Source organism: Manis javanica, chromosome 6 (assembly GCF_040802235.1).
Source record: "Manis javanica isolate MJ-LG chromosome 6, MJ_LKY, whole genome shotgun sequence".
Classification (NCBI taxonomy): Eukaryota; Metazoa; Chordata; class Mammalia; order Pholidota; family Manidae; genus Manis; species Manis javanica.
Window position 1 is genome coordinate 113,652,901 of NC_133161.1, and position 27,937 is coordinate 113,680,837.

The 27,937-nt window shown below is 34.5% G+C and overlaps 1 protein-coding gene across 16 annotated transcripts in view; it reads right to left on the reverse strand.

Moving 5' to 3' along the window:
• Positions 1 to 27,937, reverse strand: part of ATM (ATM serine/threonine kinase) — a 125,927-nt gene that overhangs the window by 83,219 nt on the left and 14,771 nt on the right. For 13 of the 16 annotated variants that reach the window (XR_012132505.1, XM_073239309.1, XM_073239308.1 and 10 more), the window contains 18 exons: positions 20,112 to 20,277; positions 19,277 to 19,515; positions 17,607 to 17,770; positions 16,575 to 16,744; positions 14,935 to 15,306; positions 14,239 to 14,433; positions 13,329 to 13,424; positions 12,238 to 12,463; positions 9,988 to 10,113; positions 9,295 to 9,420; positions 8,310 to 8,399; positions 7,057 to 7,228; positions 5,824 to 6,023; positions 3,573 to 3,655; positions 3,322 to 3,477; positions 2,466 to 2,541; positions 2,205 to 2,335; positions 217 to 379 (listed from right to left, as the gene is read on the reverse strand). Coding sequence is in view for 14 of the 16 variants with exons in the window: in XM_073239309.1 (XP_073095410.1) it covers positions 217 to 379; positions 2,205 to 2,335; positions 2,466 to 2,541; positions 3,322 to 3,477; positions 3,573 to 3,655; positions 5,824 to 6,023; positions 7,057 to 7,228; positions 8,310 to 8,399; positions 9,295 to 9,420; positions 9,988 to 10,113; positions 12,238 to 12,463; positions 13,329 to 13,424; positions 14,239 to 14,433; positions 14,935 to 15,306; positions 16,575 to 16,744; positions 17,607 to 17,770; positions 19,277 to 19,515; positions 20,112 to 20,277 (2,951 nt within the window). In the remaining 2 variants the exon portion in view is untranslated. Of the gene's footprint in view, positions 1 to 216; positions 380 to 2,204; positions 2,336 to 2,465; positions 2,542 to 3,321; positions 3,478 to 3,572; positions 3,656 to 5,823; positions 6,024 to 7,056; positions 7,229 to 8,309; positions 8,400 to 9,294; positions 9,421 to 9,987; positions 10,114 to 12,237; positions 12,464 to 13,328; positions 13,425 to 14,238; positions 14,434 to 14,934; positions 15,307 to 16,574; positions 16,745 to 17,606; positions 17,771 to 19,276; positions 19,516 to 20,111; positions 20,278 to 20,301; positions 25,047 to 27,937 lie in introns of those variants that run through there. The other 3 variants (XM_073239304.1, XR_012132506.1, XM_073239312.1) reach the window with 3 other exon arrangements.

The following is a 27,937-nucleotide window of genomic DNA, read 5'->3' on the forward strand; positions in this document are numbered from 1 at the left end:
AATATAAGCTCAGCAAATTTTCAGTTTCCCATAAAAATGCTACATATAGTTGAACCAAAAGAAATTGCCACTATTCGACAAATTCTAACCTACATATTCTATACATAAGGCAATTGCAATCAATTCATACAGTTTTAGTCTAGCTTTATATTGTAAGTACTGGATGCAAAAACTGTCTTAGGCCAAACTTGGTAAAGTAATATATAGCATATTTACAGCAAGTACATGATAACAGCAAATGTGCATTACTGAAATTACCACTTCTTTCATTCCCTCCTGAGCTTTTGAGTATGCATTTTCAAAAGCCGTTTGCTGAAGCTTCAAAGGAAGTGCTTTCAATAGTGTGGAAGAACCTCTTTGTTTCACATCCTGGAATAACCTTACAGGAAAAAAAAAAGCAAAAAGTGAAATAATTTTTTACTTAAATCTTGCTTTCCAAAGCATACTATAGGACAAAAATAAACCTCTCTGTGAGACATATGAACATGCTAGGTCTTCTTTCAAGAGTTTAATGAAATCTGAGTCACTTAAACAGGCTGAGATCCACTGCTTAATATTAGAGTCTTTACCATATACTTCATTTTCTCCTAGAACTAAAAGGGTCTCAAAAGATCTCTTAGCTTATTGCCCAAACCTGAATAGCTCTGAACTCAAACTAGTCAGAAAAAAAAACTGTCCTCTGGGAAAAGAAGCTATAGACTCTTATGTCAACCTGCTCTAATATTTAAAAACTCATCTTATCCCCTGAAAGTGGATAGCTTAATGTCTTGATGTTCCATTACAATTTTTTTTATGTGATAGAAAAGAATTGAACAATACACTTTTTGCATAATACACTATCATATTTAAGGACAAACTCCTTAGTCAATTTTCTCCTTCATGCTTTTTTAGTAAACACAACTTATATACTTTTTGGTATTCCTTTGACTCCTCCAATTTTTCTAACCTCTCTTAAAATAGTCCAATACTGGGTATCTAATAAGTAAACAACAAAAACAGAAATTATATATTCATGCCATTCTTGAATTTATACTTTTTTTTAATTTTAAAAGACTTTTTCAATGCCACCACTACAATGCTTAATTACATTCAACTTAGGGTCCTATATAACACTTGATCTCTAACTTCGGTATACATATTTTCTATCTTTTAAGAACTTGAAGTAAAGTACACATTCATTAGCAACCCTCACAATGCACTATAGTACTATTGAAAAGAATCCCAAACCTGAGAAGTTAGAAAATATTACTGTGAGTGTATTCAAACCTTGGATTAGGTAATCTAATACACATAGTATACATTAGGTTATCTAACACATACATTATTTGTGACTACTGGGGCAATATATCTTTATAGAGATCTTTAATTATTGGTCACTTCTATTTGAACAGTAAAATTCTGAGTCAGAAGATTTTTAGCTTTGATATTTTTAAAGCATAATTCCTTTTTAAAAAATGCTCATTTTACAAATTATTAAACACCTATCACATACCAATCATTGTTTTAGATGCTAAATATACAGCAATGAACAGAACAGACAAAACTGCCTAAGAGCTTACACCCAGGTAAATGTGTTAAAATATCCTATTTCAAGTGGTGACAAATGCTACAGAGAAAAATAAAGCAGAGAAGGGCTTTATTTACAGGAAATGTGAGGTGGGAAACACAGAGGAAGGTTGTGATGTAGAGTTGTAAAATCAACTCAATAACCTGATAAACATGCAGTCCTAAGAAATTATTATTTTCTTTTTCAGATTCTAAACATAAAACAGATCCCTATCATAGAGTTATTCCAGAGCATAACTGTATGTTCACTTAAATAAAAATAATTGTAATCATCGCAATGTAAAATGTGATCATTTTCATTTTACAAACTCAAAAAATATCACAGTAATATCCAAACATTCTGTATCACCCGTAAGTGGTAGTAAACATATTTAATTCAACTCAATCACTTATTAGCTGAATGGCACTGAGCGAGTTACTTTATTTTTCTAAGACACAGAATTTTCCTCCATAAATTGGAGAAAACAACAGTATCTGAGAGAGTTGTCAGAATTAAGAGAAAACGTAAAATGCCAGGCCTACAGTATATACTCAGTGTTAGCTATTTTTAATATCACAACTAGTGAATTATGATTGTGCTAGATATTGCATTGCCACCTGCAACATTCCAGACGCTTCACAAATATCTGACCCATTACCTATTGATTGACACTGCAGCCAACATACGAACTTGGTGATGATTATCAGCAAGAAACTGTGGAAATACTTCATTTACAGGAAAGTCTTTCCCCATTACATTAAGAATAGCCCATTTTGAATAAGGATCTGCCTATGGGAAAAGAACAACTGAAGTTAAATATGAAATACTAAGAGAAAAATCACCCATTAACCAAAAGAAATAAAGTCTACTTAAAATTTTTCACAGAAACCTTACAAATATTTAATGTGGAGTAACTCACCTCAAGCAAAGTTTTAAGACATTTTACTAGAGCCATTCTTACAGAGAATATGCATTTTCCCTCGTTTGTTAAGTGCCTGAAATGAAAGTGTTTCAATGTCAAATAATTATTCCAATAAAAGCACTGTCAAAACAATCACTGGTAGGGTTATTCTAGGTTGCCTCCATAATTTCTTTCCATGCTAAATTTAATTCTCATTAATGCCAATATTCTTACCTTCCAAAAAATTCCAGCTAAAGGAAATTAGTTTGAAAAGAAGTTCATTTTAATGTATACTACTTGTTTTACATGACTATGCTTCATTGGCGAACTATCATACTTCAGCTAACATTATGGTAAACTTATTGTGAAAGGAAAACAGTTCATAAAATTCTTGTTGTTATATCAAAGATTCAAAACCACATTCTTTACTGATTCAGAAGTCCTTACCAATCAAATGGTATATGGGCTCTCTATATATATAGGAACCCCTATATAAGTATTATGGTGTTACCTCACACACACATGCATGAAATAACAGGATGGTGACAGGGCCAATCTGTTCATTTTAGGAACATAAACTTGAATTGATTTAGACTTGCTACACTTTGCTTTATTTGCCAACATGTCAAATTATAAAGTGATTCAAAATTCACAGGGAAAGACACTAAAGACACTTTAGAAAGCCAAGCTTGAGACAAGAAACAATCTAAGTTCTTTAAACAATTGAGGGAAACACAAATTACTACTGTTAAAAGATGTATATGGTTGCAATCGAGGATCAGAAGAAATCACTAATGCAGAAATGCAAAATCTGCATTTGTATCCAGAAGGAGTAGAAAGAAAACTAAAAACTCCACAAAATGTTTGTACCTACCAAAATGCTCCAATTACTGTTAGAAACTGTCCTTGAGCATCGCTTGTGTTCTCAGGGTCCATACTGCCTGGACATAAGTTCATCACTACATGAACAACATGGTTTAAAATTGTTTTACAGACATCCTGGTCACGGCGATACAAAGAACACACACTGCTGTGGTGGAAAAAGTTAAACTTTATAAACATAAAAGAACACATCAATGGTTAATAAATTTAAAGTTAACATAACATACAGTTTTAAATTCTTACGATAGCGGTTTTAGAAGTTCAACAACATCTTCCATTGGCAAAGGATATTCTTCTCCAGGAAGCTCTTTTAAGAGCACTAGATACTAAGATAGTTGGGGAGAAAAAAATTATTTTTTTCATAGATCACTTGCTTAATTTAAATACATCTATATATAACCATAAATTCATATATTAATGTGCGCACATGTGCACACACAAGAGCAGTGAATTTTTTTTTATTGAAGTATCATTGATACACTGCTACTGGTTTCAAATGTACAACACAGTGGTCCAACAGTTATCAAAAGCAGTGAATTTTTAAAAGAGGCAGTATAATTTTAGAAAGGGTGTGAAGTTCAACAGAGCTGGATTCAGATCTCAGCACCACAACACATTATTTGTCTGGTTACAAAACTTACCTTGTCAACTGAGCATTTGTACTCTCACCTGGGGATAGAGCACTTACCTGGACAAATTACTGTGAGGATTAAAGGAAAAGAATAAAGGTGTTTATTTACCTGGACAAATTACTGTGAGGATTAAAGGAAATGAATAAAGGTGTTTATTTATTGTAGGAACTGAAAAAAGAAAGTTACCACTGTTGGGGTTAAGAGCCTGAGCAAGAATCTGAAACTATATTATGTTCCCACCCTCTCAAAATAACGCCTGGGGATAAGACTTCAATGGTTAGAATATATTCTGTTAGTAATTCTGGAAAGCAGAGATAATCATGGGCAGGGGAGAAGTAAAAAATTTGCCCTACCTTCCACTAAGACAACCTTGTAAGGCTCTCCATGGTACTGTGAATACAAGGGGCTGCTCAACAGCTACCAATTGTAATGGTAGTTTAGGCAGCTGGTTTCTGAGAGCTACCAAATAATTCTCTAGCTGTAGTAAGAAATGAGAAAACTTTTTTACTATCGGTTCTGTGTAAAAAAATGTTTCTTACTTTCTCAGATATAATAAAAGAACATGAAATTGGACCATATTAAATATTTCTCAAGATAATGTGTGTGATATTACTGAGTGTCTTAAAGTCACTTTAAACATCAAAGCTTCAAAAAAAGCATACAGCCCTCCGCACTGGTCAGGGCTGGAGACATGACCAGATTGTTTGCAAGATCACAATCAGAGGGACCAAAAACAAGGTTAAAGGCATGAACCATTATGTTTGCCACAGCTAGAACATGACCAGGGATTCTACCAGGGACTCAAGCTGCATGTTTGCAAGAGGTTCTAATTAGGGTTGGGGAAATCACCTGACACGTGTGCCGATATGCTGGGACCAGGCACGTGACCATGGACTCACCTCAGTGAGCCAGGAGCTCCCCCCAAATGGCCACCAGCACATGGGTAAAGGGATGGCCCACAAATCCTACGATGTTGGACTGGAATCAGAGACATCTACCAACAGATGGACAGAATGATAGAGTAGGGCAGGAGGATTACTTTCTAATATTCTCACTAAAGTCTAAACCTAAACTGAATCATGAGGAAGCATAAGACAAACTCAAAATGAGGGACTCTATAGAGCAAGTAGCTGTACTATTCAAAAATATGAAGGTCCTGAAAAATAAGAAAAAATGAAGGAACGGTTCCAGACTGAAAAAGAGAATGAAGGGCCTTCACAACTAAAATGTAATGACAAACTGTTAATTTCCTGACTACTAAACTTTGGTTATACAGGAGAGCATCACTGCTTTAGGGTACACCCTGAATTATAATATAAGGGTCCTCATGTCTGCAACTTAATCTCAAAGTGGTTCAGAAAAAAAAATGTTTCCATTCTCATAGAATGAAAAGGTAAATGTGGTAAAATGTTAACTGTAGAGGCTTATACAGAGAATATGGGAGTTCTCTTAGTATTATAATTTTACTGTCACCTTAAAGTTCTATCAAAAAAATTTTAAAGCATATATATAAGGTCAAGGCAAGATTCAGACTTCAACTACAATGTTATATGTATTATTTTTACATTCAGAGTCTGTATTTCTTGGCCTAGTTTAAAATAATTTACAATAATTAATTATATCTACTATATATGCAGAAAATAAATCTATCCTAAAGTCCATGGAAGTTTCTAAGTTTCAGTATCCACTTAAGATTTTTTCACAGCATATTAAAAGTATTTTACAACTAGTCTCAGATTCATTTCTCAAGGAAGCAATTTCAAGACCTGAAAGGTAGTACATTATTCTCATACGTCAGTTCAGTACATCCAGCTAGCAACACCACACAGAAGTGAAGAGCTTCTTCCTTTCACTTAACTTACCATGTGTAAGTGGAGAGATTTAGTAGGGTCTAGCATACTAGAATCAATTAACATTAATAATTTCCTCCGAATATCAGCTGCTCTGAATGACACAGTATTGGCCTGAGCAGTAGTTACACATATACACAAGAACTTGAGCATATCTAACAAAAGTAGATCTTGCTTTGACAGATGTTCTTCAGCTAAAGGATTCATGGCACCTAAAAATAAAAAGCACTTATTAAAACTAAGATGGGGTATAAAAATCACATAAAGTTGATCTATAAACAATGTGAGGATCAGAAGCATCAACCCATTGGACAATCAAAGCTCTATATAAGTTTTGATGCCCCCAAAACTTAACAGCCTGCTGTTGACCAGAAGTCTTACTGATAACATAAAGTCAATTAACACATATTTTATGTTATATTATATACTGTATTTTACAATAAACTAAGCTAAAGAAAATGTTTTTTCAAATTTTCACAAATCTTCAAAAAAATTCTCCCCAATATATATATTGAAAATAATGCAGTTCAAAACCATATTGTTCAAAGGTCAACAGTATATTCAACACTAACTCAATAAACTCCCACTACCAAAAAAAAAAATTAGAGATGAAAGTATATGGAAAGCAAAATTATGGTGAAATTGATTACATACTAAAAGCTTCAAAATTCTTCATAGAAGTTTATCCTAGGATTCTATCATCAAGAAATATCTATGGAAAAATGTATATTGACAAAACATTCACTGAAGCACTGTTAATTATGGAGAAATAGGACTCCAATTTCTGAAAATAAAAAATGGTCAAATAAATTGATATATATGTTAACTGGGATATTATGAAGTCATCAAAAAGCATAACTATCAATACAAGTAGCTAAATAAAAATTGCTTATAATTAATGTTAAAAGAAAACAGACAAGGCATATAAAAAAGCATTTCAATGTTGATATTGATTATAATTTTGATAGAGAAATAACAGAAAAAGACAAGTTATAGCATTATAGGTACTTTTCCACTCCCCTGTTTTCTAAATAATCTATCATATGGTTCTATATTGTTAGTAATTATTTTAAATTTCTCCTATGAAGAATAAACCCAGAGAAATCTAAAAAGCATAGCAGGGACAAACAGACTACTCTAAGGGAAAATGAAATGGCATTAAATTATTATCTCTGAGGTTTTTCATAATGCCAAATCAATACAAAGAGGTTCAAAAAAAATTCCAAGAAATATGTACGTACTTACCAATAATACCTTGACTTTCTCCAGATTCATTTGCATCACTAACACTATCAACAGGGTAATCATTAAACAGATTCATGGATGACTGATCCTCTATGTCCATCCGATTTTCATCTGTATCTTCTTCCACTGACTCTATTTCTCCATACTCAAATGGCTTTTTGATAAAGGATGCCTTCAAAGAAGATGAAAAAAGATGTTCGAGTTGGCTTCTTTTAGATGCATGATGTAGTTAAAATTTATCTAATCAAACAATTCAAGATTCATGTGTATAAACACTGCAGTATTATTCCTATTAAATGTCTAACAATAGGAAAATGGATATATAAACTGCAATAGGTCTATAAAACAGAATATTAGGCAAACTTTAAAAATTTCTTATATTAAGCTTAATAATAACCAATATTAATGAGGCTGTGGCAAAAAGTATAAATTGGGATGACTGAATATTTCAGAGGAAAGTGATAATATTCATCAAAAAGTAAAACTCATTCTTTTTGAACAAGCAATCCCAGTGCTAGAATTTACTCAACATCCTTCACATGCACAAGAATAAGTAGCCAAAAGTAAAAGAAACTTTACCACAACACTCTTTTAACAAAAAAATAGAAATCACTTAAAATATTAAGATCAGATGGGCTAAAAATACATACATACTACTACCATTTAATGAAATACCATGCTAATGTTAAAAAAAGGCAAGGAGTAACAGTGTACAGCAACATGGAAAAGTGACCAAAGCTTATAAAATTAAGTGAAAGTAAGTTACAAATTTTTTCATTCGATACATATTTGAGTATCTATACTATGTATGCCAGGCACTGTTCCAGACAAAAGAGCATGTGTAGCATAAGCTTATTTGTAAGGAAGAAGAAAAATAAGTATCACAGTGAAAATAGCTGCTTGTCTGGCAAGGCTTTGTTTTTTTCTTAAGGATAGAGAATTATTTTCAGTTTTGATAAAGTGTCACACAGAAATAGCTATGACCCTGAATGATTAGCTCACAAAGATTCAGTCTATTATTATTTACTGAAATACTAAAAGCCAAGCACTAAGAAAAGTACTGATATGAAAAAGCAATCAAGCAATCAAATATACTCCTCCCAAAAGCAAGTAACTTTAATTTCCATGTTTTAAAAATATAAGATGCCATATACTGTGAGATGCATCCTATTTAAGAGATTTCAATGAAAAAATTTAAGCATCTTAGAAACAATGAAATAACTGATCAGCAGTAAAACAAGAAGCATACTTACTAAACTTCTACAAATATCTGCAATATCATTCATTAGCTTTGATGTTAATAATCGTAGGAAAAAGCCAGATGCAATCTTATTTGGACTGTGCTATAATTAAGACAAACAAAAAATCAAGTAAACAAAGAAATTAAAAGAATTATTCCTGGCAGATATTTCTCTACTTTGAATGAAATGTGAATTTTTCTTTCATACTAGAAATACTCCATCAGAAAAAGCATGGATAAAGTTTACTGTGAGGGTCACAACATATAAAATGCTTCAAAAACACTAACCTTTTTTTTTAAGAATAGTAACTATAGCACATGTCTTTCATTGCACATGAACATTAAATACCAACTACTGACCCTAAACATAAGCAAGCATAATTTCAAATCAGTTTATTCTTCCACTTCTCCATCCGCACTTATACCAAAACACAGAAAAATATAGTACAAAGCCAGTAATATATGCCAATAACATTGATATATGTACATGTACTTAATATTAGCTTTTAAAAATGTTTTTTCCAATTATCATCAACACTTTGACCTAACTCAGCTACCTCTCAAGACTGCTCCAAATCAAAACAAAGATAATACCCAGTAGTGCTCCTACCAATGTTAGAGGCAAAAGAAACAGTATGTGTTGGAATTGTTTACTTTTGGGGTATTTACTTTTTGGATGTGCACTATGCACATCACATAGCCAGTAATCAATACATTTTCATTAAATGAATGAATGAAATATGCTGGCAATAAAAGAATCACCTATGTAGGTGTATATAAAAGTGACAAAAAATGAAAAACCTTCCTGAAATAATGTAAGTAGTTTTATCAAATACTCAGAATACCTATTGCTTCATTCCTCTGGATCTACCTTCATTTAATATTCAATTTAATTTTAAATCAGTGTCTAAACTTACGAATGGACCAAAAAATGGTAACACCACCAACCAGTTACCAACCTCTCGTAGAGGCTATACTGTCAAGCAAAGGCATCCTACCTGGGTACAGTGACACAAGCAGCTTGTACAAAGGTTCATCATATTTCTCACTGAAACAATTCTAGATTCCTCATTTGTCTTATTTTTAAACAGAGTGATAATTTCTCCTGCACACTGCATTAGAGACTATTAAGGAAGAAAGAAAATATACAAATTCCAGTTAAAATTACAGTTTAGTTACTGCTTTTTAAAGTTTTATTTAAGAGGTATATTAAAGTGTTTTTAGAAATTATACTTGGTTATATAGTATAATTAAAGATTATGAACAATTTTTTAATGACATATCTCATACCCTGTTCTTACAAATCTCATCACTGACATAACAGTACTTGGAGATGAAAGTAAGTTTCACACTTAGAGCAGAGCCTACTTGATTAATGCTCAGTCTAGGATTCTTTAGAGTAAATGATCACAGGAAAAACTTTTCAAAATACAGATAAAAATCAGTATTTTTGTTGATGAGATTAAATTTTAACGTGATACTATTTCAGTTAATATATTTATAGTTGGCTTAAAATAATTCCAAATATATGGAAGGACAGATAGTATCACTTCTTCTTCTCAGACTGCATAAATGAAAGAGGAAGAGTTAAACTACATAAAAATTTGTTTTTCCAAACAAATACACCAATTTTCACAGGAATACATTTCACTCAAATTTACCCAAATCTTTGTTAGAGTAAATTCTCCTACCTTGGCTTTCTGAAATAATTCTGATTCATATGCTTCTTCTTCAGCTATTATACCCACATAACAATAGCAGCTGAGAACTCCCACCAAAAGACTTGAACACCGGACAAGTGTTTCTGAATTTGTAGTCTTCAAGTAAAACACAAATAAATATATAAATAGACATAGATAGATATAGATATAAAATTTCAGAAATAATTTTGAGTACTCTATGATTATCTTTTGTAAGAATAAATTTTATGTACATATTAAGAAACAAAAATTTAATTAATAGTGGCATAATTTTGGGTATCTCTAAAAAACATCTGAGACCTCTGCAGTGTTGTGCTAACTAGAATTCTCAGGAAAATTAGCAGCAATATCTCCTAATGGCCAGGTAAGGTATCACCTCATAATACTTTAAGTGTTCAGTGTACTGCATGAATTAGGCTCTTAAATATTTGAGCTATTGAGGAAAGAAAAAAAGAAAAAACTAAAAGGAAAAAAATGTCTATAACTGTTAAAACATGAGTAGAAATTAGATCCTTATACAGTGAAATAAGCCTGGTGGAGAAAGACAAGTACCAAACAACAGCTGACTCACAGATTCCAAGAAGGGACTAGCAGTTACCTAAGGAGAGGGGGTGGTGAGCAGGGGTGGGACGAGAGAGAAAAGGATTAAGGGGCATTACAATAAGCACTCACAATGTAGAGGGGTCACGAGGAAGGCAGTACAGCACAGAGAAGACAAGCAGTGACTCTATAGCATCTTACTATGTTTATGGACAATGACTGCAATTGGGTGTGGACTGGGAGGGACTTGATAATATGGGTGAATGTAATAACCACAATGTTACTCATGTGAAACCTTTATAAGATTGTATATATACAAATGTATATATACAATGATATCTTAATAATAATAATAATAATAATAAGATACATAAGTACTAAGGAGATAATGTACAACATGACTATAATTAAATGACTATTATGTATGTTATTTTTGAAAGTTGCTGAGAATAAATCCTAAAAGTTGTCATCAAAAAAAAGAAATTAGATTTATGTACAGAGACATTAAAATGACATTTTGAGCTTCTGAAAGATAAGAATCTTGACTTTTTCAGGTTTTCACACTCCACATTTCTTTGAGAGTAGATACTGCTTAGCCAATTTTATAGAATTATGTAAGAATTTGCAAAGGTTATTAAGAAAGATAAGATTTTCAGATTTTTTGCTCATATAGTCTAGGAAATGTCACTTTAGGGGAAAACAAAGACCCTATTACTTTTAATGAAAGTGGTTATAACTGTGATCCAGAAAAATGCCAGTAACTAAGGATAAGATGGATGAAGCAGACACACTGTCCCTTCTCTGCTACTTCCAGTCAGTATCACTGGCTATTGAACTCACTCCTTTGAGTAGCTTGTAGGTTTTATTTTATTCGACAAGTATTTTATAATTTCCATATAACAAGGGCATCAAGGAAGATATTAAAATAAATAAAAATACACATATGCCCTTTAAGGAACTTACAGCATAATTTAAGAGATATTTGTGTATAAAACATAAACACAAATATCTATGGTAAGAGAAGATACTTAGTGTCATTTTAAAATAGAAATACTAAGCACTATAAAAATTGGAAAATGATTATTATAACTGAGATTAACTAAGAAAGGCTGCAGCAAGATTTTGACTTGTAGATGATTTGAACAAATAGAAATGCACAAAAAGGTATCTCCTCTCATAAGAAATGCAAGTTTTTGCAAAAGAGAAGTACACAAAGAGAGTTTGTGATTTTAAGAGGACAAAAGGAATCAATTCTGAGTAATTACTAGATGACCTCTAAAATACAGGCAACTGTTAGTTCATTTATTACATTTATTAATCACTCCTTCTCAATTGTCATGCAAATCCATTGGACTAGTTTAACTTTTGTTCTTTTGTTTCTACAACGTCTCCCTCCTCTGTATCGAGAGATTCTTTTTCATCATATAATCCTTATGCTCAAAAGCATTACTATTCCCCACTAACCTACCCAAAGAATTTTACTGCTTTTAAGTCTTCCAGAATCCCAGGTGCAAAGGAAACAAATGGTTGTTCTTCAATTTTCCTTTCCTCATGCTACCTCCCGTATGTGTAGCAATGTTCTGTCACTTTGCTTTTAAAAGCTAGCCTTTCACCATCCTAGTGTCTTTCTTGCCTGTTTTCCTTCCTAACAGTCTACCAAAGTTGAATCAAACATAAGCTTTAGTTCTTTTTTAAACTCACCTCAGGTGAGTAGTTATTTAGAAGCTGTTCTGCTAGTCCCAGAAGATAGTGATCCAGAGATACCTTGAGATTTTGGTGGACAGAAAAGCCAGGACTGGACTGGTGCTTTTCTATAGCACATTCTTCCACAGTTGTTAAAAAATCCATATTGTCTAAAGTTGTCTGCAGAAATAGTTCTTCAACTTCTGTGAATGAAGGCTCTTCTTCATCTTTTTGGTGTTGTTCACTTCAAGAAAGTGAGATTTTTAGTTTATAATCAAATGACCATATACTTCCCTCCACATAGCAGCAATATATCACAAATGAAAACATTCGTATATTATTCAGACTTCCTTTACATAATGGATTATTCTTTTATTGTTTCTCTTCCTGGACTTTGATACCTACTTGTACCCAATTTCATTATTCAGTAACAAATTTTATGAATAGATGGACAAAAGAAATACAAATTACAATCTCTAAGGCAAATTCTGAAAGTATTAAAAAGAAAACATTAATAACACCAGATATAAACTCAAAGAATAACATCATCTGGAGACATTTCCCCTTTTTTCACCTTTGAGTTCTACAAAATCCAGAATTTTTTTTCATCACTCTTGAGGGAGATTAGAAATCTTTATGCTGAGTCATTTTCACAGTGATAAACATAAGCCTCTTCACTTAGCTAAAAGGAGGTATTTAGATTCATTTTGTTTTCCCTAACACCTCAGTTATCATTAGTTTCTAAAGCTAATAGTCAGAATTTAATCAACATACAAAAATGGGTCACATTTTTAAAGAACTCATTTCACATAACTTTTATGTTCTTAATTTTGCATCTTAATTTTGCATCATAACTATGTACTTCTTCCATTGGCAAATGTCATGCTATACTATACTGGTTTAAAAAACAGTAAACTACACCTAAAACTACAGAACATAGATTACAATTATTGAATTAAAAGAAACTTTTCCCCGGCTAATAGTTGTGATTTTCTTAATTGAACAATTTAGTTCATAATTTTTAAGACATAGCTACTACTCTGCTAAAATCATCATGCTTGTATTCAAAGCTGTGTCTTAAAATAACAGAATTCCATTAGATAACATACCATTCTGGCATACTCTGGAAAAAAATCATTGCAGCTTTACAGTTTTTCATAGTGAGACTCACGAGAATTTTCTCCAGTGCAAGATGAGGAAAATTACTATAAAGAAAAAGAAAAATCTTCACAAAGAAGACCAAAAGCCATTTAAAGCATTCCTTGAACTTAAATGTCTATATTTGGTTATAAACCTTGCCCTCTAAAATTTGGATCCAAATTAAAATTGCTTTAATCCGTACTAAATTTCTTAACATCTGAAAGAATTTATGGCACATACATTTTATATTACTGTCATTTTCAACACTTCCCGGAAGCAAACTCATGTCTACTTTTTAAAGACCATTCCTCAAATAATTATGAAACCACAGCAAAAGCACAAGGACCTAGAGGTCTGACCTCCAATCATTCAGTTCCAACTACCTACTAAGGATAAGTTTAAGAGGGCAAGCTGCTCCCCATCCTAGTGTTTAAGTCTCATGTTGTCTTTCTTTCATTTTCTGCAGTTATGATATTTCATCCTATTTCACTCTTACGATTGCAGAAAACACCTGAGTTGGATATATGCTCAGATGGATCTATTTACAAAAAAATCACAAAGGAACACAGAAGATTTATAAATTTATATTCATATTCTTCATGCACGTCCTCCTTACTCTGTCTAGGGAGGCAGAGAGACAAGAACAAAGTAATAGGACCTAGAAAAAGATTCAGGCACAAAGACACAGAACACTATGCAAAAAAAGGGACTGTTTTAATATTAAGGGCTAGCACTCACAAATCCTAGCACTCACAAATCCTGCATAATCACTGTAAAATAAAGCCATCTACTATCAAATAAGTAATGGAGGGCACCTAACCAAAAAAAATTAGAAAAAAAAAAACACAAAACAGCAGCATGCTAATAAACTCAAATTACCTGTGAAGAATTGGAGGAAGCTCTGTACTTTCTTCAAAGTCATCCTCTAACTGACAGAATAAGAGCCATTTCATTATCAATTCCTTTAAAGAAAAACTTCTATTTACTTCACATATATTTTGGTCCATTCCTGTGTTTACTGTTTCTGGAACCACAAAGATGGTCAGTGCCACAGTCAAACAGCATACTGCAGGACTATAACAAAACAAAGAGCACTTGTTAAAAGTAAGCTCTTTGAGGAACAGGGACCTTACCTGTCTTATTTACCACTGTGCCACCAATATTTAGGACAGTGCCCGGCACATGGTAGACATACGGTAAACTTCTGTTAATGAAATGAACCCCCAAATTTGTAAAAAGCCTGATTACATTTGAGAAGGTTCTTGACTAAGAACTATATGTTATCGTAACAATATGTGGTACTATTAAAAAAAAAAAGTTTATGAATATTGAGCAAACCATTGTCAGTTACAGATAAAAGATATATTGTCAGTTGCTTAATTCTTTAAAATTGGTTTTAATAGTCTCTCTACATTTGAAACTAAATCTACATTTATTTATTAAGACTTCCTGGACAAACAACAAAAGCATCTGAAATATAATTTAACATATCTTTTAAGTGAAGTTACAAACTATAAAAATCAGGGAAAAGAAAACATGCATAGCAAATTCTAATACAATGCACACTCAACTTACCATGAAGGTCTGCAGGTTGACCCAGTAAATAACTTCCAGAATTCTTTATCAACCTCAATTAAACTGCCTTGAATTATGGCTCCAAGTAAGCCAAAGTTTTCAGCTTGTATCCGTTCAGAAGTTATACCACGAAATGTAATAGACCAAATTTTAATCCAGAGTTTCAATAAATCTGACTTTTGTAAGCTTTCTAAGTTTGATTTCTTGCCTTGACACAATGCAACTTCTGTGAGGCATCGTAACACATATGGTGTGCGTTCACCATGTCGCTGCTGAGGTAGAAGCTGGTAGAGTATCATCAGTACTGGTGACAGTTCATAGCTAGGTAAACTTGCAGGATATTTTGATATTAATTGGGTTGCAATCTGTAACCTAAAAGAAAAAAAGTATAAATAGTTTGAAAATTATTTAATTTCTTAAACAAGCTAAAATATAGACATAGTACCCTTAATAATACCCTAACTAGAATATAACCATAGTAAAATGGCTCTTAATTTTATTAGGCCCTACTTTCTAAAGTGCCAGGAACACTGACAACTTTTAGGCTTCCTGGATAAGCTACCATATTTCCCTTACACAAAAACGTTAACTAAATAGGCAATATTATACCTCTGAGTTATTGCACCTACCCCTGCACTTCAGCCACCAATAATATTACTGCAAAACAGGGAAAACACAACAAACTGGTTTTTCTTGACATTAATTCAGTTCATTTAATAAATATTTGCTCCAAGTTCTCCAGAATGTGGGCTACTCAAGAATAGGAACTTTACCTTATTCATCTCTGTTTCCCTTATATTTGGCACACAGCACATGTTCAATAAAAAACTCTTTGACTAAATGGATAAAAAAATCTGAAATAGGTACCCTCAACTATATAAAATAAACATGAGCTTAAGCAATAGGTAACTAAAAAATACGCTTGCCCCCTCCCTCAATTATATTTAAACATTACGTGAACATGTTAAAAACCAAAAGACCATTATCACAAAAGTCTGACTGTAATCTACAAATTCCTGACTGTCCTTAGGTAAACTGTTTAACTTATCTCAATTTCAGTTTTCTTTTTAGTAGAGCAAACAGGCTGGACAGGATGAACTATAAAGATTCCTACCAGACCTAATATAGTATTTTGTGATTTTTACAGATTTCCATGATTTATTATTTAAGTAATTATGAATGCCATTTGAAACTAAAGAATGTAACAAAAAAATACCCCTTTATTATTATGGCATAAGGTCCAAATTATTCTGTGATTTTGGAATGCTATATTTAATTTCTTCCTAATCTAATTCTATTAGAAGGTGCTATGTATGCTAAAATCTCTGTGTTGAGGTGTACAATGCAGTGAATTCCATGATGTACAAACTACTGGTTGTCTACAGGGAGCCATTCTCCTTTCTTCCTCACTATGGCAATATGCTTAGGAAAGGTGGCCCTGTGCCTGGCCCCAGAGATGAGCCATGGTGGTTGATCTCAACATGTCCTGCAATCACCTTCCCTTTTATCAGTAACTAGTTTGAAGTGGACAAATGACATAGTTTTGGCCAGGCCATTGAGATAAAGGATTCTACTAGAGGCCTTCTGAGAAAAACTAAATTAGACTAACATGACAATAGAAAAAAAAGATAACATTTTACCAAGGCACAAGATCAAAATCATTCTGTGACTTCTGAAGGTGGTCTTTTATTACTTCCCAGCCTAATTCTATTTTCTTCTTTTTGCAAGGTGCACTGTAATCACTAAATTCTCTCTGTGTGGTAGTATAAGACAGAGAAATCTCCAAAGCTCTGGAATCTTCATTAAAAACCTACAAAATAACAAAGGAAAACCTCTTTTTTTTTCTATATTGTATTGTTTTCTAATAGTCATTCACCTCCTCAAATGAAGATACAGGGAACTCATAAAGCAAGAATAACAAATTACAGAAATATATAAATACAATAAAACAGTAACAAACATTCTGCACGATTGTAATGGCTCTCTAAAAGGCAGGTATTACCAAGTGACATATTATGTGGTAATATATCCACATAATAAACAGGAATAAAATATTGACTCATAGTACAACATAGATGAACTTTGAAAACATTATACTAATTGAAAGAAGCCAGACACAAAAGATCACATATGTATGATTCCATTTATATGAAATGTCCAAAATAAGCAACCAAAGAGACAGAAAGTAGATTAGTGGTTGGTTGCTGAGACTGGAAGAAGTAGGAAATAGGGATTGACTGCTAATAGGCATGAAGCTGGTTTTTGGGGGTGATGGAAATGTTCTGAAATTAGACACTGGTAATGTCTGCAGAATACAGTGAAAATACAGAAAACCACTGAACTATATACATCATAATACTGAATTTATGTTACGTGATTGCTTTTTCAGTAAAAAAAAAAAAGAAACACTAGGGACAAGGTAATATTGCTTTCTGCAGATAATCTTTTATAAATGGAAGAGTTCATCATTAGTTTTCACTATGCTTAAATGTGCAAAGGAGTTATCTTTTAAGTCAGAAGGGCAATTCAAATATTAATGGTGTTTTCAAAGGAACAGTTACATGTACTTTTATTGTAGTAGTTGTATAGGCTTTTTATAAGAACACAGGTTTTAAAAGCCCAGCAAGAGAAAATCAATGGGAAATTTCAAAATATGACAAGATACACTATACCTGGTGACAAACATCTGCCATCAATTCAATTAAGTTTTCTTTGACAGCAATATTACGAGACCCTGAAGAGTATTTCCCTCTGCTTCCTATATGACTTATTTCATTAACCAGCATATCATATAAGTTGTATAAGATATTTTTCCATTTTCTTGATTCATAAGAACCTATAATTCAAAAAAAATTAAAATATAATTTATATATATGCACTCCATTTGTATTGCCAGCTCCCACAAAACTATTCAGCTGTTAAGGTGCCTAATGTTAAACAACATCAGAAGACATCTGGTCTGTCTTCCATTCAGTACTAATGTCTTCTTTGACAATACACTTGACAAGCTCTACTTCGTAGTGGTGTCCATTTCACACTCAGTTAACTGTATTTGTTATAAAATTCCTCCATAATCTGATCTCTCTAATCAACTCAATCAAAAATCTCATTCAAACGTTCTCTAGTTTCTTCTTTCCCCTGAAGCAAATACACTGCCTTTTTCATGAGGACCAAGTTCTTTGTATGTCTTTAGGAGTAAAACATTACCAGTTCTTTAGAGTACAAATGACATGCATGTCATCCATCATCCCATTCACCTTTTCCTAGACACAATCCAGTCAACTTCTGTCCCTCTTAATAATAATGGTGACTTTACAGAAATCTGGTGCACCAGTATGGGGAACAATGGTGCTATCACTTCCCACAAAGAAACAGAAAACTATTAATGTGACCTAAAATTATATTAGTATACCTGGCAACCTCATCATCCTGCCAATGTTCAATTCATCCTAAATATGTAGTTAACTAAAACCCTAAACGAGTCATACCCTCTCCTAGTAAGCCTAATTTTCATCCGAGTGAGAGCTATGTAAGAGATGAAAAACTAAGAAAAGCTACCACCATTCTTTGACTTACAGTGGTTTCATGGGCTACAAATATACATAACTGTACATACTAGAAGAGCCCTGGAAACATACACAGCTAATTTTGATAAGAAGTAGTTATAACAATGTTCCTCCGTTTCAGCTGCCACTACTCAGTATTGCATGATTTTGTAAGGTCATTCAACTACTCATGGTGAATTGGTCCAAAGGCTAATACAAGATGAAAGGCTGAGTACAACAGAACTCATTCATTTCTAGTTCTATGCAAAAATGTTCCTGTCTACTAAATGGAATTACACCGTCCAAGCAATACTCCCTTGGTCAAAGACAAATCAAGGTAAAGGAATCGAGGGAGGCTAAGTCATTCATTTCTGGTTTTTCTAGGAAACCAGGCTTGGAATAACTATGAGGTTTAAGACAGTATGTTCCTATCATCCTTAGGAACTGGCTTATCTGACTGGCTGATTTCAGCGCACATTTATCTATTTTACCTTCTAAGAAAAGAAGCATATGGATAAACAAGATCTTGCCTTCTGTAAATCATTTTATTTATACAGTCTGTGTCTATTTATTTGTATTCCTCATTGTACTAAACACATGATAACGCATAATATGATTTGTTACCACAGCTACAAATTCTAAAAAAAAGCATGAAAAATATCTTCATGACAAATACCATTACCAAGCACAGTAATCCTGAGGAAAGTCATAACCTCCTACAAAATACAGATTTTATACTTAAACCTCTATTCCTCAATGAAGAAGCAAATTCCAAACAGTAAAAACTTCCTTTATACCTTTTCCTTGGGTTTTGGCTCCTTTTGGATGATGGATATAAATTTGCAGTTGAAATAATTCAATAATTACTTCCTTTAAGGAATCATTAAGTCTGTGTTGAGTCCAAATATAAAGCAAGGTAGGAAGAATTTCATCTCCTAATTCACATACTTGAATTCGAAAGTTAACAGCCAAAGTCTTGAGGAAGATAATAAGTGCTGCTAAGATATGATTTAGACCTGGAGAGCTCTTTTCTTGTCTATGACAAAAAACAAAGAGACTTATCTTGGTATATTAAGAATGGAGGGAAATACACAAATTAAGACAGTTATGAAGTCACATACTGTAAGCAATACACTGCAAGAAAAATATTCTAATTTTCAAATAAAAATGGCCTTAGTTTCAGAACTATTCAGAAAAAAATCACAGCACTACATAGCAACAAAAGAAGTTCTTATTTTGTGCTCAGATACCACTCCTGTTAGCTCTCCCTGCTGCTACAACACTGCCTAAAATTATGCAAAACTGATTTTAATACCTGCAATTTACAAATTTTAAGTTGGGCAATTTCACACAAAGATACTGATACTTCCAAATTATATTCCTATTTTATTTCATTCTTAGTACTGAAACTGCATAGGAGGTACTTAGTTTTTCCTGTCATTAGAAAAGCAAGACAAATTTCTCACCTAGAAACATCATTTCATGTTCTTCATGTTGGATTTCAGGTATTGCTGTATCTCACATTTACTTTGGGAATCACCAGTTCTAAATTGGTAATGTGCTTAGTTACTAAACCTAAAATGTAGTCTTAAAAGAAGATCAAATGGATTTTCAATACAAAACAAATATTACCTTGCATGCTGAATAGCCTTGGAAAAATACTCCAAAAATCTGCAATTTAATCCATCAGTTTGTGAACAGTTTCCTTTGGTCACAGCTTCAATTATTCTAGCAACTAAAACTCTATTAATGTCTTGTGAAGGTTTAAGATACAGCCTGAAGTACACAGAGAACAATTCTTAAAAAAAAAAACAAAACATGTTTTTAAAAAGAAAACTATCAAAGCATTTAACTTACATGTCACATTTTAATTTAAATTTCAATAATCCCACATAAAGAGTAAAAATTATGCTAATTTCTTTCATACAGTAAAGCATGTCATAATATTTATTACTTTACATAAAATGCCTTCAAGACAGAACAATTACAGGGAGCAGAGTATGTGTGACTGGTTTAAGAGGTGTAGACCTCAGATAAACTACTCAACTTCTCTAATCCTGTACTCTTCATCTAGGCCTAACAAAGCAATTGACACAGTAGTTTTGTTTAGTTTGGTTTTAATGCTGTTTGATTAATAATGTGTGTAAAGTATATCAAGAACTGTGAAGGGTCTGATATTTTACTCTACTTACAACCTAACTGTGATATAATGACTTTTAAGAAATATATATTTCATCATTCATATGACCAAATACGTATTTCCCAGGTATATTTGGTTTTCACCCACAGTTCCTGAAAACTACAGAGTCTTAAAGGTGAAATAGGTGTTTTGGCATGATAACGAGAGACTTCTGGACCCCTCCCACCCAAGGGCAGGGGCGGAGGTTGAATCAGCCAATAGCCAATAATATAGTCAATTATGACTATGCAATGAGGCCCTCACAAGAATGCCTGAGAAGACTTGCTCATCTCTTCTCTCTGCTCTGCTGGGCTGGATCCTGTTTCTCAGTCAGGAAGAGCTTCTATACTTGGGGAACCAGAACATTTCCACGTGTCACCGAGTCAGGCCCCAAGTTCCACCAGGATAGAAGCTTCTTTACTTGGGATCTTACCCTATGTCTCTGTTCATCTGGCTGTTAACTTGTATCCTTTATGGTACCCTTTATTAAACTGGTAAACATTAAATGTTTTCCTGAGTTCTGTGAGCTGCTCTAGCAAACTAATCAATCCTAAGGGGAAGGTTGTGGGAACCTCCAATCTGTAGCCTGTAGGTCAGAGGCACAAGGGACTGCCTGGGGCTTGCAACGGGCATCTGGAATGGGGAATAGAGGCCAGTCTTGTGGGACAGAGCCCTTAACCTGGGGAACTGGGTGGTATCTCTATGCAGACAGCATTAGAATTGAGTTGAGTTCTCCAACACTCTGCTGTTAGAGAATTGCTTTGTGTTAGTATGTGTGGGAAGACTCCACATACTTACACACTGGAATCAGGTTCAGGAACCCGAATGAAGTTATACTACTATTATTGCTGTGTGTAATATTGTTATTGTTATACATATAATGTAAGAAATGAAGACACCACAGCATTCGGTGTCAGAAGAGTAGAAATCACACTAACAAATTAGAATGCTAGTTTCCTTGATGCTGGCAGAAGAAATGAAATTGCTGATTAAAGAGGACAATTTATTTCTCCCAGCAATGACAACAGCCAGAATACCTTCATTTTTGCATAAATTATTCAATCTCAAAGGCAAAGTGAGAGGGGACAGATAACACAAGTGCAAACAGTGAGCTATGTTACAGGAGAAAAAGCCCAAGCCTTTTACAATGGATGGGCTGCAAGAAAATCTATCCTGTGCTTTGAAGGAAGCCATCATCTCCATCTTCCAAGGCTCACTATACACACATACTTAAAAAACAGTCTGGATAAAAGCCATCAGTGTCTCTGCTCACAGGCACTGAGAGGCACTGAGAATTATCTCCTAATGCAAGGAAAAGCATAGTTGCTCATACAGGATTTTCTTCCCACAAAGAGATCAAAAAAGTCCTCGGTAAAGTAAGAATAACACCTATGGATATCTTCTTTTTCAACTGTATTTGTCACGTGATTCTGCAGAAATAGTGTAAGTCAGATATTAAACACAAGAGAATAAGGACAATATAAATACCTCAAACATTTTAATAGTAAGCAAAAAGATTTTTCAAATGATTCCTACCATATCTAACATTAGTTTATAGACCTCTACATCTGTGCTTCCCAAAGTTTATTCACTATATACAATTTACCTAAATGTTAAAAACATGAGTCAATACACAAGAACAGGAGTTATCATTTCCCTCTTTTTGACAGGTGCAGAGAGGTGAAACAGAGCAGCCAACAATGCAACTGTCTGCCCCTGACTAAGGCTCAAGCTTCATTGCTTTTATGTTAGTTGTGGGAAATTATCCCAACTCTCACAGAATTCCATGTACTCTCCTAACAAGTGATTTAAAAAGCTGGTGTAAGACAGTCAACAAAAATCTCAGAAGAGTAGAGTCCAAATCCTTCAAAAAAGGCTTTAGGGCATGCCTCCAGATTCACTCCCTCCATGAATTCAACAAAAGCTCAGAGAGAAGATGGTAAAACAACATATTAAAAAGAAGTTCAGAGTTGAGAAAACCCCAAGCAACATCATTAAACGTAGATTGCCTGGGACTTTATACACAGACTATCATGCCATCTGCAAATAGGAATGGTTTTACATCCTCCTTTCCAATCTGTATTCCTTTTATTTCCCTTTCTCGTCTAAACTGCCCTCGCTAGAACCTCCAGTGCAATGTTCAATAGGAGTGGTGAGTAGACATCCTTGTCTTGTTCCAAATGTCTTTTATGAAAGGTTTTAAATTATGTGCTCAATTTCTTTAACAGTTAAAGAAAAATCCAGATTTTCTATTTCCATACTGGATAAGTTTTGACAGTGTGTGGTTTTTAAGGAACTGGACCATTTATATGCACTTGTGAAATTTATGTGCAGAGAGTTGTTCACAGTATTCCATTATTCTTTTAGTAGCTGAAGGATCTGTAATTATATCTCATTTCATTCCTAATATCAGTCATCTGTGTCTTTTTTTTTACCTTAGTCACGGTTGCTAGATGTTCTAGAATTCACTGATGTTTTCAAAACAATCACCCTTTTTTTGGTCTCATTTTTTTCTAGTGTTTTCCTGCTTTTAATTTCATTGATTTCTGCTGTTCTACTTGCTTAAAGTTTTGGGTTCAATCAGACTTTTTTTTTCTTTTCCTAGTTTCTTAGGATGGAAGCTTACTGATTTGAGATCATTCCTCTTTTCTAACACAGGCATTATATGCTATAAATTACCCTCTCAACATAACCTTAGCTGCATTCCACAAATTTTGATATGCTGTAATTTTCATTTTCAACCTGTCCTAAGTATGCTTTAGTTTCCTTTCAGACTTTTCCTTCCATCCATGAATTGTTCAAAAGTGTTATTTATTTTCACAGTAACTATGAAGCAACCAGAGTACTATGGAGAAAATAAAAAGAGAGTAACAAATTTAGAAAGGGCAAAGGAGAAGAACCAGCCATACAAAAGGCAGCCTCTGACGAAAGGACAAATGTCACAAGGCAAGAACGAGCTTGTCCTCTCTGAACAGAAGTATGGGAGAGTCCACAGCAGTGTCAGAAGGAAATGCTAGCACTCTTATCTTTTAAATTCAAATTAATTACAAATAAAAATTAAGCTTTACTGATAAACAATGGCCACTTTGGAACACAGTTTGGCAATTTCTTACAAAGTAAACATACTTTTGCCATACAAGCCAGTAATCATGCTCCTTGATATGTATCCACATGATATGAGAGCTTATGTGTACATGGATGGTTACAGAGGCTTTATTCATAAATGCCAACACTTGTAAACAATGAAGATGTCCTTTGGTAAGGTACATCCAAAGAATGAAATACTATTCAGTCCTAAAAAAAAATGAGCTATCAAGCCATAAAAAGACATGGAGAAACCTTAAATGCATATTACTAAGTGAAAGAAGCCAATCTGAAAAGATTACATACTGTATGAGTCCAAATGCATGACATTTGGAAAAGGCAAAACTATGGAGACAGTAGAAAGATCAGTGGATGGCAGGGAACAGGGGAAGGGAGGGATTAATCAGTGGAGCACACAAGATTTTAAGGAAAGCAAAACGATTCTTTACGATACTAAAACGGTGGATACATGCTATTATACACGTGTCAAAACCTACAGAATGTACAATACTAAGACTGACCCTAACATAAACTATGGACTTTGATTGTTAGGAGGTGTCAGTGTAGGTTCACTGTTTTAAACAAATGTACCACTTTGGCACAAGATGTTGACAGTTGGGGAGGCTGTGAATGTGTGAAATCAGCAGGTATATGAGAACTCCATACTTTCTGCTCAAGTTTGCTATGAACCTAAAAGTGCTCTAGAAATATTAACTCATTTTTTTTAAAGTTTGGGTTCATTTCTATAGCTACAGCATAGAAATGAAGGACATAGGAGGGCCTTGAGTTAAGGTCAAAGATGTAATGAGAAACAAAACAGTGCAATGCTCTGAAGGCCTGGAAGAGGAGTCCATCTTTTAAACTCGTATGGGAAAGCCACTAGAGGTTTTTAACTTTTCTTCCTTCCACATTATTAGAAAAAGTATCTTTTTCCTTAGGACAATCCAGGGCTGTTGCTTTGGAAGCTCTTCTTCACAGGAAACATACATAATCAATTTCCCTGTGTACTCAACCATTCTTTCCACTGAATCCTTCCACTTACACTTAGACACACTCCAGTCATTCTCATCTTTAATAGAACTCCTCTTTCCCTTGCCTCACAGTCAAAGCTTTTGAAAGTGCTGTCTGCATTTGCTAATCCATTTTCTCACTTGTCACTCATGTTTCCATGGCAGTCTATTATAGAAATGAACACCATCAAACAACCTGACTCTAATTGCTGTTTCTCGGAAAATTTACCCAACAGCAGCAGACACACATTCTTTTCAAGTGCATATGGAACACTCTCCAAGTCAGACTGCATCCTGCATTATAAAAGAAATGAAAACAATTGTAAGTGATTTAGATTATAGGAAGTACGTTTTCTGACCATAATGTACTGAGACTGAAGACCATAAAAGGGAAAAAAAGAACAGGAAAATCCCACAAACAACTGGAAATTAAATAACACACTTCCAAATAATGCACAGTTGAAAGAGGAATGCTCAAAAAAAACTAGAATGGAGGGATTCAAGACAGTGGCATGAGAGGTGACATGGAGAACTCTCCCCAAACCACAAATAGTATGAAAATGTAGTTAATTGATACAACTAACTCTAAAACTGCACCAGACTACATACAGACCTCACGAACAGAGCAGACCTCATGAAACGGTAAAGTTCACGAAAGCATTAATCCAGTGGGACCCAGGCCCTTCCGCCACCCCAGCTCACCAGCAGGAGGAAGAGAAATGGAGCAGGGAGGGGGTGGAAGTGTGGAACTGCTGAACACCCAGCCCTGGAGATATGCTTTGGGAGCACAAACCTACATTGCATGGTGCTCTGGAGTTTAGTAGAGTTGGAATGCTAAGACAGGTGGAATATTTGGAGACACTGAGACTCCAGCCACTTGTGGAGGAGGGATCCACATCCGGCCGCTCTGGGACAAGGGAAAGACAGGCGGTCTGAGAGGCTTCCTAGCAGCAAGAGGGCTGCTGAAGGGGCAGGGTATGCATGGAGCTTGCTGCGCAGGGGAGGGGAGAGCTGGACAAGGTTGTCTGAGCACTGTCCGGCAGGTTGGGAACTTTGAGGAGCTTCAGGTGCCCCATCACCCTGGCTGCCTACTCAGCCTCGAGGCTCCCCTCTGACACGCAGCCTGCTGCGCCTTCCTCTTGCCTGCCAGCACCTGCTCACAAACCGGCAGTTACTGCGCTGGCAGCAGGCCAGCCAGAGGGAGGCCCCACCTACAACAGCTACAGACCCAAAGCACAGAGGCTTACACCTGTGTGCTCGGCCCACTGGCTCTGACACCAGAGACAGGCACCACAGACAGGAATCAGGGAACAGATCTTTCCTTCCCCCAGGCACCAGCTCTGCTCCCCTACAACCCCCAACCTCACTCTACGTGCTGAGCAACTCCAGAGACTGGAGCTTCTGGGCACTAGTGGGCACCACACAGAAATATGAAACGGCAAAAGAACATGGTCCAGACCAAAACCCCACAAACCCCAGAAAAAGGGACAAATTAAACTGAACTCACCAATCTGCCTGAAAGAGAGTTCAAAATAAAAATCATAAACATGCTTATGGAGGAAAAGAAAAATATTCGAGAACTCAGGAACAAATTTAACTCAGAGATACAATCATTAAGAAATTCCACATCTGAAATGAAACATACAATGGAGGGATTTAAAAGCAGATTAGATGTAGCAGAAGAGTCGGTAAATGGAATAGAAATTAGAGAAGAGGAATACAAAGAAGCTGAGGCACAGAGAGAAAAAAGAATCTCTAAGAATGAAAGAATATTGAGAGAACTGTGTGACCAATCCAAACAGAACAGTATTTGTATTATAGGGGTACCAGAAAAAAAAGAGAAAGAAAATTGCTGAAAATTTCCCCAATCTGGGAAAGGACACAGTCTTTCAAGCCATGTAGGTGCACAGATCTCCCAACACAGGAAATCCAGGAAGAAAACATCAAGACATATAATAATTAAAATGGCCAAGATCAAGGATAAAGACAGACATTTAAAAGCAGCTACAGAGAGAAAAAACATCACATACAAAGGAAAACGCATTAGGCTTATCATCAGACTTCTCAACAGAAACCAACAGAAGGGAGTGGCATATATTTAATTCAATGAAGCAGAAGAGCCTTGAACCAAGAATACTATACCCAGCAAGATTATCATCCAAATTTGAAGAAGGGATTAAACAATTTTCAGATAAGAAAAAGTTGAGAGAATTTACCTCCCACAAACCACCTCTACAGTGCATTTTGTAGGGACTCCTATAGATGGTAGTATTCCTAAGGCTAAAGAGATGTCACCCAAGGGATAGACTAAGACTACAGAATATGATTCATAACATACAAAGAATGAAGGAGGAAGAAAAAGGAGGGGAAAAAAAAAACCTTTAGCCCTTCAGCTTGTGTTTGTCATAGCACACAAAGTGAGTTAAATAAGACTGTTAGACAGTAAGGGAATTACCCTTGAATCTTTGGTAACTATGAATCTAAAGCCTGCAACAGCAATAAGTACGTACCTATCGATAATCACTATAATTGTAAATGGTCTGAATGCACCAATCAAAAGACATAGAGCCACTGAATGGATAAGAAAACAAGACCCATCTATATGCTGCCTACAAGACACTCACTTCAAACCCAAAAAGACATACACAGACTGAAAGTGAAGGGATGGAAAAAGGTATTTCATGCAACTAATAGGGAGAAAAAAGCAGGAGTTGCAGGACTTGTATCAGACAAAGTAGACTTCAAAACAAAGAAAGTAACAAGAGACAAAGAAGGACATTACATAATGATACAGGGGTCAGTTGAATAAGAGGATATAACTATCATAAATATCTATGCACCCAACACAGGATCACCTACATATGTGAAACAAATACTAACAGAATTAAATGAGTAAATAGAATGCAATGCATTCATTTTAAGAGACTTCAACACACCACTCACTCCAAAGGACTATCACCCAGACAGAAAATAAGTAAAGAGACACAGGCACTGAACAACGTATTAGAACAGATGGACCTAACGGACATGTACAGAATGCTCCATCCAAAAGCAAAAAGATACACGTTCTTCTCAAGTGCACATGGAACATTTTCAAGAATAGATCATATACTAGGCCACAAAAAGAATTTCAGTGAATTCAAAAAGACTGAAATTGCATTAACCAGCTTCTCAGATCACAAAGG